The 16,667-nt window shown below is 44.7% G+C and overlaps 1 protein-coding gene across 1 annotated transcript in view; it reads right to left on the reverse strand.

Moving 5' to 3' along the window:
• Positions 1 to 5,106: 5,106 nt before the first annotated feature.
• The window catches only part of NCALD (neurocalcin delta), a 58,272-nt gene continuing 46,711 nt past the window's right edge, over positions 5,107 to 16,667 (reverse strand). The window contains exons 3-4 of the mRNA XM_005423460.3: positions 15,458 to 15,563; positions 5,107 to 15,261 (exon numbers count right to left, since the gene is read on the reverse strand). Of these exons, the coding sequence (XP_005423517.1) occupies positions 15,164 to 15,261; positions 15,458 to 15,563 (204 nt within the window). The 3' untranslated portion in view covers positions 5,107 to 15,163. The remainder of the gene's footprint in view (positions 15,262 to 15,457; positions 15,564 to 16,667) is intronic.

A 16,667-nucleotide genomic window follows, 5' to 3' on the forward strand; every position in this document is an offset into this window, starting at 1 on the left:
TCCATGAGTCTCAGTTGCATTTTATTCTCTACCACTGTACATGGATCCTGTATTACAGACAGAAGTGGGGTCCTTTCCTACATGCAGCCTTTAGAGTTTATTCTTTTCTTTCTAAAACCTTTTCTCGTTTAGTCACACAACCTTTATTATTTAGTGGTTAATGGCAGAAAGAAACACTGCCATGTTTAACAGGGCTCAAGTGTGGAGCTATTTACATTCAAGCAAAGTAGCTGGGATAACTGACCAGTCTAATTTGGCCATATCTACATGAATTGTCCTGTAAGTTCACGAACACTTTCTTAACTTGATTAGCAGTAGCATCCCATTAAAATCTCTTTCTTTAATAGAAATGTTAAGTACTTGTCAAGGTTTCTGTGGGAGCAGAAACTATAAAAGGTTCAGGCTGGTAGCACCAGTGCTAATATACCCAGAATTCACATATGCCTGTAAAGCAAAGTGTGTATTCTGTCTTTCTCCTGCCCTTTTGTCATGCACTCTTTGCCCTTCTTGATGCAGAGTTCTGTTGTCATTTCCTTAACTTTATATAAAAATGCACTCCAGCAAAGATGCTCTTGCTGTGCTGCTCAAGAGCAAACAATCTGGGAATACAAGAGATTTATGATGGTTCTGTTTGTTTCTACTTGGCTCAGACTGAGATAAAAAGTCTATGCTGACTTATCCCAGATAATTTTTTCTTAAAGAAAAAAAGAGGACAGTTGATACAGGAAGCATTAGGGACCAGCACACAGGACTGGTAAGCAATACTGTCAGTTCTTGTATTTCTCTGTTGGTGTTTGGAATCCTCAGAATATCATCTGGGATCTCTCAGCTGGTCAAGATGTCTGGGCAGAAGCTGCAGGTGAAGCAAAGGAGTAAATGTATGCAGGAGTTGAGCCCTAGTTCTGCCCCCAGCAAACCTGCTGTCCAAGGGAATACTTGGGGCTAGCCTGGGTTGGAATGTGCTGCATTAAGAAAGGCCAGTGAGAATTTAGGGATCACAGAGAAGGACAGGCAGTCCTGGCAGCACCAGCACTCAGGTTAATGGGATGGTTTTGTCTTACATTTGGGTTGAGATGAGCTGAGATCTGTTGGGTACTGCAGCATCCAGTGATGAGGAGCAGTGTAGGATCAGTGAGAAGAGCAGTGCTTCAGGAATACTGGGACTTAAGGGGTTTTCCTTTGTCATTTTAGGAGCTTTCAGTCAGCTACTGTCCAGAAAAGGAAAGTTTTTTCCAAGATTAACTGAAAGCTATTTTAAATACATCTTAAAGTGTACAAATTCCTGATAGTAGAAAGCTAATACTCCTGCTTTTAGTTCCTCTTACAGTCTCAGTGAAGTTATCAGGAAGGTGCCTAGATTGGTGGCAAGATTATTTTAAAACAACAACTAGAGCTGGGTAAGGATGATCACCCTTTACTTTATCTGCCAGGGTCTGAGGGCTTTGTTTCTCTGCTCCAGATGCAGGTGCCTCACAAGCACCGAGTATCCATGCTGCACCCCTTCAGTTGTAGTTGTAGCATCAGCTGCTGGAGGAGCACTGAACCTTGGATGCTGGTTGTGGCAAGCTCCAAGTTCTCAGGCTTCACCTTTTTGGTCCAAATCAGCCCATCAGAGTGGTGGGAAAGGGGCAAGAGTGGTGTGAGTAATGCAAACTTCTGAAGCAGTGGCTGCCTTGTGCCCTGCTTGACTCAGATATCCTGAGGAGTACACAGTGCTTACATGTATATTGTTTAAAATATGCATGTTGCTTTTGTTTGATAAAAAAATATTGATTAATGCTGGATCTTCCAAAAATTATGAGTTAAATGGAAGTAAGATTTGTCTACTCTTCAGCAGGCGACAGGAATATCTGTCTTGCCTCCTTTTGTCTCTTTGTGGAACTGCTGTGGTTGTTTATTTAAAGGAACAAAATTCTCATTTCCTTCTCTTCTTCAAGACAGCAATCTTGAATCTTAATTAGTACAGCCTGAAGAGTGGCTTGCTGCTCAGTGCATTTTCCCTATGAAAAAAATGCAGTGTCTGTAGATGTTATGTTTTGAAAAACTCTAGAGATGTACAAAAGGAGAACAGTCTTCCAATTTTGGTTCCTGCTGCAGATTTGGCACTTTGTCCGTCCATTTGATATTTTATTATGAAATCCCATTCAAATTCTCAAATTCTAGTTCTTTCTCACAGTCAGGTGGTGATATTCCCAAAATAAAGTGCATCCCTTTAGTGAAGTTTTGTGGATGTACTATGATCACCTCATCAAGACATTTTGGAGGATTTCTAACACTGAGTGTAAACTACAAAGAAAAGAATGGGTTTTTTCATGTGTGTCCTCTCTCACAAAGTTTTTGGTCAATGGAATTCAGAGATCAAATGTCTCTCTTATATATTTTTCTCTTTCGTTCTATGAATTGTTTAAATGTAAATTAATTAAAACAATTAGTAAAATCTAAACTCTCTAGCTGTCAGAGATGCTGTATATTGATTGAAGTGGAACTGGAAAGGAGTATCTTATGACTTATAAAATGTAAAGCTTATTAAATGTTTATATGCTCTTCCATTTCCTATTAATTGAGACAAGATACAAACAAGAATGTTTGTGCCAAAGATTGTGACAAGCCGTCTTTCTGGCAAACAAGGAAACTTAATGTATAAATAGTGTGCTTTTATATTAAGAATATAGCTCATGTAACTTAATAGTGTTGCAACTGGGAGAGGGGTTTGATAAGCTGTAAATACAGTTATTTTATTTTTTGTACATTTTTAAGAAGGAAAAAAATAAATATTCCTATGTATGAGACAATATTTCTGTTGCTGTGGTGTGCATTACTACATCTCTCCAGGAGAGAAGGTATCAGTGTGTACCAGTACCTGAAGGAGGTGCAGAGAGGACGGAGTCAGGCTCTTCTAAATGGTGCCCAGTGACAGGACCAGAGGCAAGTGGACACACACTAAAATACAGGAGGTTCCCTCTGAAATCAGGGAGTGCTTTTTACTGTGTGACTAAGCACTGGAGTAGGGTGCCCAGAGAGGTTGTGGAGTCTCAACCCTGTAGATATTTAAAAGCTGCCTTGACATGGTCCTGGACAACCAACTCTCATTTGCCCTACTTAAGCAGGAGGATTGGACCAGATGAACTACAGAAATCCCTTCCAACCCCAACTATTCTGTGATTCTGTGACATGTTGGAGTGTCCTGGGAACCTGGCTGGAAGCACTGGCACTAACATCTTTGTGACTCCTGGGCACCTGAGTTGAGATCTTTACCCACATCTACTCCAAAAACACTGAAGCATACCTGGCCACATATCTTGCAGTAAAACATTTTCATCAAACATTTTATTCTCCAACAGTTCAGTTTGGCTTTTCAAACAAGATTCAGGAGGTGAGAACATCTTAGTAGGTGGGAAATTGCTGGGGAAAGCATTTTCCTCAGCAAAGGTTGATTCCCCAAGCAGTAGCAGGACAGCCCTCTCTTACAGTGGGGTGGAGTTCAGCGCTCTGGACGAGCAGTTCAGTGTGAGCCAGGATCAGCTCCCAGGGAGCCCTTTAAGGTAATCACATTTCCTGGGCACTGCCTGTGATAGATGTTTAATTATGTTTTATAGGAAGTGGTTTTACTGAGTGGCTCTTAGAATGGCTCTCTCTTTAAAGCTGCGTGGTTGGCAGAGCTCCATCTGCAGGGCCGTGGAGGGGTGAGGAGAAGTGTGTGGGCTGATGGGAACCCCTGCACCCACTGCGTGCCCGGGGCTTGGGCTGTGTCTGGCATGGCTGAGCCAGGCTCCAGCAAGGTGCCTTGGATCACCTTGATTAAAGGTCACTGAGAAGAACTGACCCCTTTTTAGGAGCAGGAAGCAAAACACTCCACCTCTAGCTCCTGAGTGAAACTTTAGGGGACTCACTGGAACAGCAAAGCTGTTGTTTGCGGCACCTTCTCAGTCTCTTGGCTCAATTTGTGCTGCAGAAAACACTGAAGGATTCTGGAGCACGCCACTTCCCAGATGAAGCCATGAGCTGCAGGATGACAGTTCCCTCCTCCCTGAGGTGATGGGAGGTCCACTCCGGGATTGTGGGAGTGCAACTGCTCCAGTGCCCAGGGCAGAAGCTTTTGCACAGCGAGAGGAGGGACAGCAAGGGCGGTAAGTGGAGGATTTTAGCCCCCCTGTACAAATAAACACCTCCTTACACCCACCCTAAGGGGAGGGTGAGGGGAATGTACATCGCAGGGAGTCTGGCACACTGGAAGCTTGTGTAATAGAGCTTGTTTGCACTGAGCACAGGAGATACCTGAATACTGCAACTGATGCTTCATTCAGGCTCCAGCCTGTCTCAAGCTCAGATTAATGTGCAGTTCCACAAATAGGCATTTTTGTTTAATCTGAAAAGGAAATAGGCACTGGTTTCTGTTACTTTCCAGTAGGCTTTAAACTACTTTTTGCACTCAGCTAATCCCAGCTCCAAATTTAACCTAGGTGAAAATTTGGGGAGCTTAAGGAGCATGCACAGAAGCATCAGCCAGCCCCCTCCAGAGCCTGTCTGAGGCTGGCAGGAGTCCCTGCTGTGACAAGCTCTGCTGTGCCTCATCAGCCACATCTCAGAACAACTAACCACAGCTACATGCCCATGCTCCCTTGGCACATCCTGCTCCCTTGATGCTCTGATACTCATCAGGGGGTAAAAACTCCCCTAAACCTGGGGAGGGATTTATCTATCGCAGGGAAAGTTGCTGTCAGTCAGCTAAGCTGCTCTTTCCAGCTTCAGAGTACCAGGACTCTCAGCTTTGTGCTGTCCTTCGTTTGCTTTTATAACCCACTCCATGATGTCCTACTCCTTGCCCAGCTGCTGGCTTTAGCTGCTGGAACAAAATCTGTGTTAGCAGTGGAGCACCCAGCCAGCTGCAGTGTGCCAGCCCAGTGCCTGTGCCCAGCTTCAGCCCTGGCTGAGCCCTCCAGATTGGCTCTCACAGCTCTGACTCTGTGCCCACAGCAGTGAGCAGGACAGGAAGGCAGTGAAGGCAGCAGGCAAAGGCTTCTCTGGGGTTTTCTCCCCAGACCAAGGAGCTTCGTGAAGCTTTAAGGCTCCATCATGAAGGGAGTAAAGCACATGGCACACCATCACTAGCTGCAGCAGAATGTTTATTAGTAGGAAAGAACATTTAGGGGATTTCAGTAGGTGAATTTTTTTTTAACTGTTGGTATCCACCACACATTGGATTTCATCAAGATTGTTCAAGGTCACATATTTATATAAGAAAGCAATAATTAATATTTAGGTGCAATCAGTAATTCCAGTATGAAAAAGCACCGTGTCACAAAACAATTTACAATACAAAAGTCTTCAAAATCTAACATTTAAAAACAATATATTTGTTCAACAGTAATAACAATACAGTAAAAAAATTTTTATTTCCCTTCAAACAATACTGCTTATATATTTTGGCACTCAGAAAGAAACTGTCACAAATGTGCCTTTTTAGCCACACAATGCTGTTTTGTGAGTGTCTATATAACAAGGAAAAACATGCTTTTGAAGTCAGTCATTTTGCCAGGTGCAGTTTGAACTGCTTTCTCCATTAAAAAGGAAAAAAAAAAATAACCTGAAAGAAAAATAACTCCTAAGCTGCAGCATGTCTTGTCTTTTGGCCCACAACACAATATCTGGAGAAGCATCTCAGACTCAGTCTATCCAGTTAGTCAACCCTGCCTGAAAGGCTGGATCTGAGCCCCACTTCATTCTCCAAACCTGACAAGAAATGTAGACCTAAGCCGTTCAAATGGTCCTATCTTTTAGGGACTGGCCCCAAGTTTTTGCTATATTGAGCACCCCAATAAGTGTCTGACCCTAAAATTGCTGCTCAGGCTCTTCTTTTCCTTCATTCCTCTCAATTTTAGTTAATTAATTTTAAAGTCACTTGCACAAATTGTCTTGCAATGTGAGCCCACTGTTGCTGTGCTGGCACAGCCAGCAGTTCCAAGGAAAACCAAGTTCCAAGGAGCATGCATTGGGTGAGCCACGGGGTGAGGGAGCCCGATGCCAGCGGGGTGCCCCGGGTCAGGGGACATTCCTCCCAGGTCTCCTCCTGGGGCCAGGGCTGGCACACAGCGTGGGAGGGAATCACACAGCTTGAATCTGAGAGAGGGAAAGACAAAACTAGACTTTTCAGGAAGAATTCATCTCCACTCCAAACTGACCCCTATTAAGAGAGGAACGCAGGTGCTACATGCCGGGTGAAACACCGGTGCCTGCGTGCAGCTATGGCAGCCCCTGGGAAGGGCTGATTCTAGTGAACATGCAGTCCTTGGTGCTATCTCTAAAAGCTGAACAATAACAAAAAAAATTTAAATAGTTTTTACATCTTACATCAAAGATGCCACTACAAAAACACAATAGTATCACACATTAATTAGTACAGTCTTAAAAATGCAAACCAACGCTGGTAAGACTCCCATACATTCTGCATATCATATGTACAGAGGAGAGCTTCTCGAGAGGAGAGGACAGTCATAGAGAGATAATTTTCTGTTTTCTGAGTACGTTGCATAATACAAATACATTATCAGCAGAAGAAAACTTTAACACTAAGAGCTCAGGAAAGGTTCTAACTGGAAGTTAATAGCTGGGGAACCGTGCACGTGCTGGGGGGCACAAAACATACACAACCCTCCGCCAAATTCTCCGTCTCCTTCGGTGGCCTGATCATCTACTTTCATTGTATCAGGTGGGTTTGACATGTTGCTCTGTAGGTACAGACTCCCAAAGCATGGAGCAGCACAGGTCCACGTCCCCAAAAGCTGCCCCTGGTGTGCCTGGAAGCCACTCACCTCTACTTGTCCTTCTCATGGGCTTTGCCTGGCAGAGAACCAGCTGGAGACTCAGGATACCACCAGATGAGCTTACAGCAGAACCAGGGGGGGAAATTAACACATCACAACAGCTGTAGGCAACAACACACAGGACACTTGCAATTCTAGACAGCTGTAAGAAAAATATGTGGACCAAATTAATTTAATTCATAGTTGTCTCTCTCCTTTCTGAATAGCAAAAGTCTTCCTTAGGATATGTAGGTTTGCTTACAAAGCATTCATCTAGATCTAGAGAGGTATCTAATTTTGCCAAGACACAGGATACACTGAACTCCATGCTGCTGCAGTGAGTCTGCTCATAGTAGATCATTGCAAGTTCGATTTGTTGTGTCTGTTCTATGCTGCAGTGAGGCACCTGCCTGAGGGAACAGAGAAAGCTCTCCCTGTGGAATGGTTGTGGACTTAAATAGGAACTGGGCACTTTGATCCATTCAGCTCTTGGTCATGTTTTATTTCAATTTATTAGTTTCTGCAGCATCAAAAATATCTGCCCAAATTTAAACAAATTGTTGTGATTTAATCCCAACCAGCAACTAAGTCCCACAAAGCCACTCATTCGCTCCCTTCTAGTGGGATGTAGAAGAGAATTGGAAGGGCAAAAGTGAGAAACCCATGGGTTGAGATAAAGACAGTTTAACAGGGAGCACAAAAGCCCCATGCACAAGCAAAGCAAGGCATTCATTCACCAAGTCTCAGGGGCAGGCAGGTGTTCAGCCACCCCCAGAAAAACAGGGCTCCATCACAAGTAGTGCTGACTTGGGAAGACAAATGACATCACTCTGAACTTGTCACCCTCTTCCTCATTCTTTCCCCTACCTCTTTACATGCTGAGTATGACGCCATGGTCTGGGGTATCCCTGGGGTCAGTTGGGGTCAGCTGTCCTGGCTGTGTCCCATCCCATCTCCCCTGTGCACCCCAAGATCCCTTGCTGATGTGGTGGGAAGCAGGAAAGTCCTTGACACCATGTGAGCACTGCTCAGCAATAATGAAAACATCCCTCTGTTATCAACACTGTTTCCAGCACAAATCCAAAACTGACCCTCATTCTAGCTACTGTGAGGAAAATTAACTATATCACAGCCAAAGCCAGCACACAAATGTGTAACTACTTTTGCAAATATCACATCACTCAGCAATATTTAAAAATCAGAAGGTATTAAGTACTCCTGTCAGAGGAAGACAATATAGGTCACTTCAGGTTCAAGAGCAAAATAATGCTGAATATACAAATATTAACTACAAGACTGCTTGGAATTGAAGTGAACAAGTGGAAGAGATAAACATATTGCAATGCAGCTCAATTTGTCTCCTTGAAGCAAGTGTGCAGACAAAAAAGACCCCTAAGGTAATTAAACTCTTCATTTTTACCAGGCACCACGTGCCCACCTTGCTAATAATTGCTCAGTCAGTTCTGCTCCCGGGGTCTTTGGGACTTCTGCATAAGAGCTGAAGGGCAGCAGGGCTAAATCTAAGAGGATCCAAAATAATGATATAAATCACAAACATGCCTGAAACATGAATAAGAAAATTAAACACAAAATACCAATGAAACATTACTTTGTGGAACATTTGTATGACTAACATTGAGCATGATGTCCTTAGTAATCTTCCTTAGATTCTTATTGGATTGAAACCCTGGATGTGATTTTTCTTTTTCTTCCAGATACTAATAAAAACTATTTGGTTGCCTTGGAAATGGGAATAATGACAGGAAATGAAAAGGTGGTGGTGGCAAGGAACTGCAAGTTCTCCCCCAAACTACCACCCTGTACCCCTTTAATCTTCCTCTGAGTGCAGCCAATGAGCAGCACAAATGAAGTTTAGAATTTAAGAGGATTTTCTCAGGGGGGTTTACTAATCCCCATCATCCTGCTGTCCCATTTGGTGGGGAAGCATGAGGCCAGCCCTGAGCACTGCTGGAACCCCTGTCCCCAGGGAGGAGAAAACCAGAGGTCACATCCCCAACACTCGTTTTTGACAGATAGCAGGAAGAGTTTCTGCCCAATATAACTATGCCAAAATTCTCTCTTGGTCCTCAGCACCTGGGTGCTCCTGCAGGCCTGGGGCAGCTGCACACTGCACGGGGATGCTTGGGGAGGAGCTGCTGCTGGAAGAAACCAGCTCTCTGCGGAGCAAACAGGGCAGTGGAGAGCGAGCCCTCGGCATGTTCAGTCTGCCCAACAAACACGTACACTATAATGAAAACCAAGCTGTTTCAGGGGTTCAGTGCACCCTTAAGAGCTTTAATACTGCCATTACTTAATGATAAGAAATAAATAGTGTGGTACTCACAGGTGGGCCAAAGATGGGAAACCAAATCAGAAGCTGTTCCATTTAAGTGCATTAAGCTTGGGTCCTCTACATGTCAAGGGCTGGTGTTTGTTATTTGTTCACACAGAGGCTGGGAATGGCAACTGGGAGGTGGCTGCAAAGACTTGGAGAGCTGGACACCCTGAGCACATGCCCTGGGAAGGTGAGAATATCTTTGGTATAAGGTCAGGGCAAGAGGGGAAGATCTAAAACATCTCAGGTGCACAGTAAGTGAATACTGTGCAGAGGGTGGGTGGCTGCTGTGTGCCTCGAGATGTAGGGAGCCCTCAGCCTGCCTGATAATCTCAGATGACCACGTCTGTGGCAGGACCCAGAGTCCCCAGCCTCACCACACAGGGCTGAAGCAGTCCAGGAGGTACCATTGACTGGGCTGGAGTAGAGGAGCTTTTCTGCGCTGGCTCCTGCTAAGAGGGTTTCACTGTGCAAATTCAGACCCTGGGCTACAGGCAGGGATATCCTTATAGTTTTTCATTTCTCTAGTCTTTTCACATTGTTCACTACAACTCAAGCTCAGTCAGCATTAGTCAGCATTTTACAGGTGATAGCTTAATCCCAGCTACACATTGAAATAACACAACCTGTGGGAAACCAGTGAGAAGCCTCTTACATCTGACCTTTCCAGCTTGTTAAGATATGGACAGTACATCTGGAAAGCTTTGTACCTTATCCTCTGAAAATGCTCACCCTGGAAACAACTTCTTAGTGTGGATAATTTGGAAACAACAGCAGCAAAAGCCAGGATGGAATAAGGGATGCTGTTTAGATTCCCATAGAATGCAGGCATATTTTCTGCAAGGGGTAAGGAGATTGACTGTGCATCCAGCTGATGGCTCTGCTGCTCTGAAGGCCAGAGACACCTAATGGCTTTTGCAGTCCCTCAGCAGTGGTTCTGGTTTCTAATGTCACTGATTTCCATGCCAGTTTATAATCCCTGCTGTCTTTTCTATGTGTTTAAAACACAGATGTTCATTCCACCGTCCCCAGCCTACAAAATGACACCTGGGCTTTGAGAGTCAATGGAGCTTTCCCTTCTTCTCTTCCACTATGACGGAGAATGAACTCCCATAGGAAATGTTCTGCCCTCAGCTGCACTTAGGGAAAATCTTATGCTCATCCTTGGAGCTGTTTGTTCAATACCTGCCAGGGTATGGTGAACAGCTCTGCTCCTTAATTTTGGAGTGTATTTTGCCAGCACCCCTGACAGAATATGCAGCAGACAGAGCTGCTCACATAGAAGGTGCCATTTCCAGTCAAGCCCTATCTCGAAACCCATCGCACCATGTGCCTGACGTATCACTGCTGTTTATCTTATCTGCCTACTGCACAATCAGTGGAAAACTCTGCATGCAGCTCTGAGCATGGCTCAGCTCTCTGGCACTTGACAAGTTTCTGTGCATTTCTAAGTGCAGGTTCTGCCTGTGACACCAAGAAAACCAACTTTCCCCACTTTCTGACTTCTACATGACATCCCACTTAGTAAGACACAGAGCAAAGAATGCATCCAAGTACTTCTGCAGAGGGGAGGCAGGTGAAATATTCTTTTCCACCAGTCTTGCACCAGGTACCTGACATCTAACTGCTGAGCCCAAGGGCTGCCATGCCTGGAAACCGAGAGAGCACCATGGGAAAGATGAAAGGAGGTGCTGGTGTACTGGGTGTTCAGGAAGACTTGTCCAGCCAACAATCAGACCAGTCTGATAGTTTCACTTGGCACTTGTAGGTTAAACTGCAAAAGGAAACTCTTGAAGGATGCCTCCTCCATCCTGACCTGCTATATTGCTATCATGTTTCATCTTACACCAGTGGTGCTGAAAAAGGGGAGAGTTTTAAAAGGAGGAGGCAGCTCAGCTCAGGGCATTTGTTCTGGGGCAGGAGATTCCCTTCACACTGCCACATGTCCCCAGGGCCCTGCAGTTGTCACCGTGTTCTCTGGTTCACATGTACTGAGATGTGTGGCCAAGGCCATCTTCTCATCTTAGCTTAGTCTGCAGATTAGGGCTCAGCACCAAGTTACCACAGTTCACCAAGTTTCCATGAGTCAGCTGAGACAAGGTTCTGCCCATAGCAATGCAAGGTAATGCGACTTAACCTGATCTGCAGTGAAAGAAAATCAAGCTAAGCCGCATTATTGCACTTTTGCCATCAGCGAAGAGAGAAGTCCTGGGGCTCATCCCCCAGGGGCAGTGCTCAAACCACAGGGACTTGGGCATGTGTGACTGCTTCCTGTGCTGGTGTGCTATATTTCTGCACACAGACCTCCTCCAGCTACGAAGTTTACATGACTTACTGTTTTAAGCAGCAGAAAATGTGGAGGTCATGACTTATAACACAGAACAAAAAAGAATGCCCCAGGAAGAAGACAGAAATCCTACAAGCTCCTAAGAACTGCAAAAGGAACAGCATAGCTCTGGGTACCTCAGAAACATAACTGAACTATGAACTGACAGGGCTTCAAATAATGTTGAAACAAATATTTCTTCAGTCCCTCTCAAACTCTAAATGCTCACAAGAACACGTGTGTTGGTTTTAAAAGGGTTGTGTTCCCTTTTCCGCTCCCAAAGCACCCTAAAACAAGGAGAGTACTGCAAAACTCACAAGTCATAGTCCTCACTTCACATCTTCTGGCCCAGAGTTTGACAAGCTGACTGGGAATGTCAGCTAAATGGGACAGGCATTTTCCATGAGTTCAGTCTGCATGTGACATATGCTCATCAATTCCTTTGGACAACACATAGTGAAGAATGCCTCGTGCACATGCAAGTAAAACTAGAGAATGCATCTACAAAATTGGGAAGTCACACAAAATAGTATGTGTTGTCTGCCATCCTTCCTGCGTGGAGATGTTGCTAATGAATCACTCAAAAGTCTGACTTACTGTGCTATTTTATACAGGATACACCACTTTGCCTTCAAAAGCTTCATGAAGGCAATTATGATTACAAATGCAAATGACAGCAAAGCAGAAAATTTCAATCTGAGGCACAGCACACCACTGCTGACCTGCTGATTTGATGTCTGCAGATGTTCCTACCACAACTTCAGCTACGAATCACTCTTTAAGTACATGCAGAGGCAGAGAAAGAAAGGGATAGTTAATAATTTAAAATAATACCAATCATCAGCAGCAGTTAGGTAAAAGAATAACCCTAGCTCACTCTGTAAATGTTTATACAATAGCCTTATCTGCAGCTATGTCCTCTGCAGCTGTAAGCTGATTCTTATTATTCCAAATGTTGTGAGCTGTGGGAAGCATTACATCTCTGCTGGGGTCACAGCAGGGTCACAGCACAGGCTGTGCTTTCAAACCCGTGTCATACAGGAGTAACATGGGAGGCGAGCCTGGCCCCAACACCCCAAAACTACTGAGCAAAATCAAACGGAGAGATTAGGTTCTGGGCCAGAAGTGTCTTGTAAAATGAAAAAGAGGTGGTATGCAGTCACTTAAAGAAAAGGCAACATTTTAAAAAGCTTCAGTCACATGCAGCTGCTTTCACAGCATTAAGAAGAAGATGGAACCATAGAAGGTATCCGAGTTCACCTTCAGTAAATGCCAGCTTCCACAGGTCTGGGCTGCTTTGGACGTGGGTGCCTGCACTGAGCCAGGAGGTTGGAAATTCAGCAGGGATCCTCTGGTGTCACCTTGTCCTGCCCACACAGGGGTGGTGATGGAGCACCCCCAGAGAGGCTGGGGTGGTGGCACAGGTCATTCCCATCTGGCAGAGGGGAGTGCTGATCTGTGCATGCCCACTGACCTTCCTTCTGCAATCCCCAGAGTCTGGCCAGGCTTCTGCTGAAAAACAACCCTCAAGTACATGACTTTCAAAATCCATGAGGTGATGGACATGAAGAGAGGGCCAGAACGTCTCCCGGTAAAGCAGAAAATTACCTGGAAGAAGGCAGGCACAGACTGTCCTTTGAAGGGGATTTGTGCACATGGTGTCTAATTAAGATTTGGGAGAAGGAGATAGACAGTATTTTCATCAGCCAGAAAAATTGGTGCAAAACTTGCCAGTGCTGGTCATAACACCCGAAAGTGCTGGGTATTAAAATCTGTTTGTGTCTGTGGCTGGGCCCCCTTTGCTTTCTTATTTCCCACACTCAGCTCAGCTCAGTATTTTGATGAATGTAATGGAAATATATCATCAACTGAATTTTTGTGATTGTTTGAGACAAAAATGTGTGCTTGAAGACATTTATTGAGTGTCATTAGCCACTCATAAAAATTTTAGTACAATTGATTAACAATGTTATTTTCAGTTTACTTTTATTTTCTCTTAAAATGCTTTGCCCTTAACACCTGGCAAAGCAAATGGTATGGGAAAATTAAGTATAGGATTGCTTCTGTCAGTTATTGTACATGCTAGCTAGTGTTCCACAGAAGATTATTTATGCTCAACTACTTATTCGTGACTTCTAATTAGTACTTAGCTAATCATCATCTGCAAAGCAGACTTCTTTTACTTGGTTTATTTTAAATTAAGGCTACTGGGGATTAGCATCTACAAGGTCACTTGACAAAATGCCAACTTTGCCTGTCAGACAAAGGTTACTCTAACGAGCTCATGAATTCCCAACACCGTGCCTGCCTGCATGGGTAGCTCTCCAGCAGGATCACAAAGCAGACTTCAGCTAATGACTGATTAATGCCAATTTAGTCAGCATAATGCCTCCCGTTGCTAAAGCTTTTCCAGGTTTTCTCTTGCAACAGCGCTTGTAAAGTCCCTAAGAAATCCCACATGTGTGTACTAGCTTTGCATACAGCAACTTTGACCAAAGGATAAAATTTTGCAGCAGCAAATTTCAGATACTCCTGCACCTAGGCGGAAAGATAAACATTCAACATTTCTCTCAAGAGCTGATCTTTTTTTGTTTTAATTTTTATATATATAAATATATCATAAAGCGTACCATCTCCTCATTTCAGTACAGATTTTTTTGAACTTTACTAAAATAAATGAAATATAAATGCTACAATTTTATGTTTAAAACAAGTTTTGATGACAGCCTTCCCCTAAGAGCAGGCCCAGAAACTCTGTTAGCTACATGGAGAGAGACAAAAACACCCCCAAAACTTCCTGCTATGCAAGAGCATTGAGAACAGCAGATGTGCCTTAGCTGGAGCTGCTTGCAGGTGTCTGTGAGTTCCCACTCTCCCTAGTAGCAACTGCTTTATTACTAACCTGAAAATTTCACATTCAACATGTATCTCCCTTAAATTCATTGTCAAGACCCAGCTTTTCATATCTGTGTCTGCTTTTGCTGATCCCAAACGCCAAGAGGTATTGTCAGTTGTGGATTTGGAGATCAGGATTGCAAATTGCTGAATTTTCAGATAAAGCCATATGACTTCAACCACTGTAAACCTAGTAAAAAAGTCAACCTTCATTTTGTCCCTTCTTCACAACCTGGAAAGTGTTCACAGCATTGAAACAACGAGGCATAGGAGTGGATGATACACCCCCCACACATTTTGCACTTTCATACTTCTTCCCAGTCCTGTCTTTGATCTTAACTGGTGCCTCCTGGACAGGAGAGGAGGTTCCAGGTGAATCCTACCCCACCCATCACAACCCCTTTGGTTCAGCCTTACTACACTTTCAGGTCCCGCAGGTGAATACCTAACAACTAAAGCAGCAATCTAAAATCTGTCAGTGTGTCTTGCTGCCAAGGGGTTTGTTGTTGGTTTACTCCTCCTCAACATGTTACTTTCCAAAACACATACAAACAAACAAACAAAAAAACAAAATGAAATTTTAAAAACAATGATAACACCACAATATCTGTTTAGAACAGTACTGCCCATGCTCTGGACAAATTGTTAAGAGCAATTCAGCATTCTTATAATTAATCCACAACAAAATAAGCTATAAGATGCCACAAATGAAGGCATAATTGGCCATACAGAGGCAACACTACCATGAATGTTGTTTGGCAAGAAAAAAAAAAAAAAGCAGATACATAATTCATCCAAAGTACAGGTTCAGAACTGCCCGGCACTGCTGGGATCGCACTGCAGGAGTCGGACTATGGACGGGTCACTCTTGGCGCCTCGGATGAACTCCTCCAGAGAGAGCTTTCCTGGAAAAGAAACACGCTAACTTAGAGCACCTGGGGGGCTGCAGCACACCTGACAAGCCTCTGGACAAGCACGATGGAAGGAAGCTGGGGAAGCCAGGAAAATCCCTGGGAGAGCAGCCCTGCCAGGTGCAGAGCTGCCTGCCTGCACCCTGCTGGCCTTGCAGGCTGGGACAGCCCGGCCCTGCGGGGCACCTACCGTCACGGTTGGTGTCCATCTGGCGGAAGATCTTCTCGGTCCTCTTCTCCGGGGTTGACTCATCTTCTGGCATCTTCATTACAGAAGAAACCATCTTGTAGATTGCCTGTGTGATAGATAGCAGCAAAAAGCTGGTAAGAAGCACATTATCTTGATGCAAAGCACATTATTTATCTTGATGCAAGGGTTCAATGATCCTCTCGTGACAGAAACAGGCAGAAAATGTCCTGGCAGCACCAGCAAGATGCTCTTTGGATGCTGAAGGGTGTTGGGTGGCACCAGTACGTGCAGCTTCCCTCTTCAGTGGCACACTTGTTTATGAAATACTGTGTTTCCTTATTTAGTCATGGGCAAACACCATGTGGGTTTGGACTAGGGTTATATTTTTCCTTATTAAAACAGCCTTTGGACAAATTTATCACCTGTACAACATGCTGGGCAATGGCAGCTCCCAGAGCCTGGAGGAACAGCCAGACCACCAAGGTCTTGTCCCATGATGTGATGAATCTCCATGCTTTGGGCACACAGGCTTCATCCTCATCACACCTGTCTCCCCACTCTGCTTTTGTTTTTCCCCCATCTCCATTCTCTCCCCCGCCGTAAGCATCCTGTCTGTGGGGAGAGCAGTGACTCCTTGCATTTGCAGCATCTCTCAGATAACAAAGACTGGACCATCAAGGAGGTGGCCTTTTCACTGGGGGTTGGTGTGTGTGCACAGCTCAAAATCCCTTCCACAGTCTTTTCCATAGAGACCAGATGTTCTGGTTCTACAGAGCACCACTACCACCCACAGCCATTCTCTGCACACAAAAATGCATTAGCCACCTTTGGTACCAGCTGCCCCTGAAAGAGGGGTAAGGTTAATTTTAAAACGAGGATGAGGATCTGTCTCTGTGCTGGTTATCCAGACCTTGCTGGCAAACATAAGCCTGCAGCACCAGTAAGCACCAGGGCTTTGTGTCAGGTGTCTCTGCAGTGCCACACCTGGGAGAGCAGCAGCACTCAGAGGGCTGCAGGGTGGTGGCCCTGGGGGTTCCTCCCAGCCATGTGGAGGGGCAGCACATCCCAGCCCAAGGCAGCATTTCCCTGGTCCCACTGGCCCCTTCTGCTGCCCACTGCAACTCACTGGCTGTCCCTGGCTGCTTTAGTTATTTGTTCTTTCTTTCCTCCTGCATTGGGAGGGGGGTCCTTCGTGCAAGCCGAGATTTCT

This window comes from Geospiza fortis, unplaced genomic scaffold (genome assembly GCF_000277835.1).
Source record: "Geospiza fortis unplaced genomic scaffold, GeoFor_1.0 scaffold200, whole genome shotgun sequence".
In the NCBI taxonomy this organism is placed as follows: Eukaryota; Metazoa; Chordata; class Aves; order Passeriformes; family Thraupidae; genus Geospiza; species Geospiza fortis.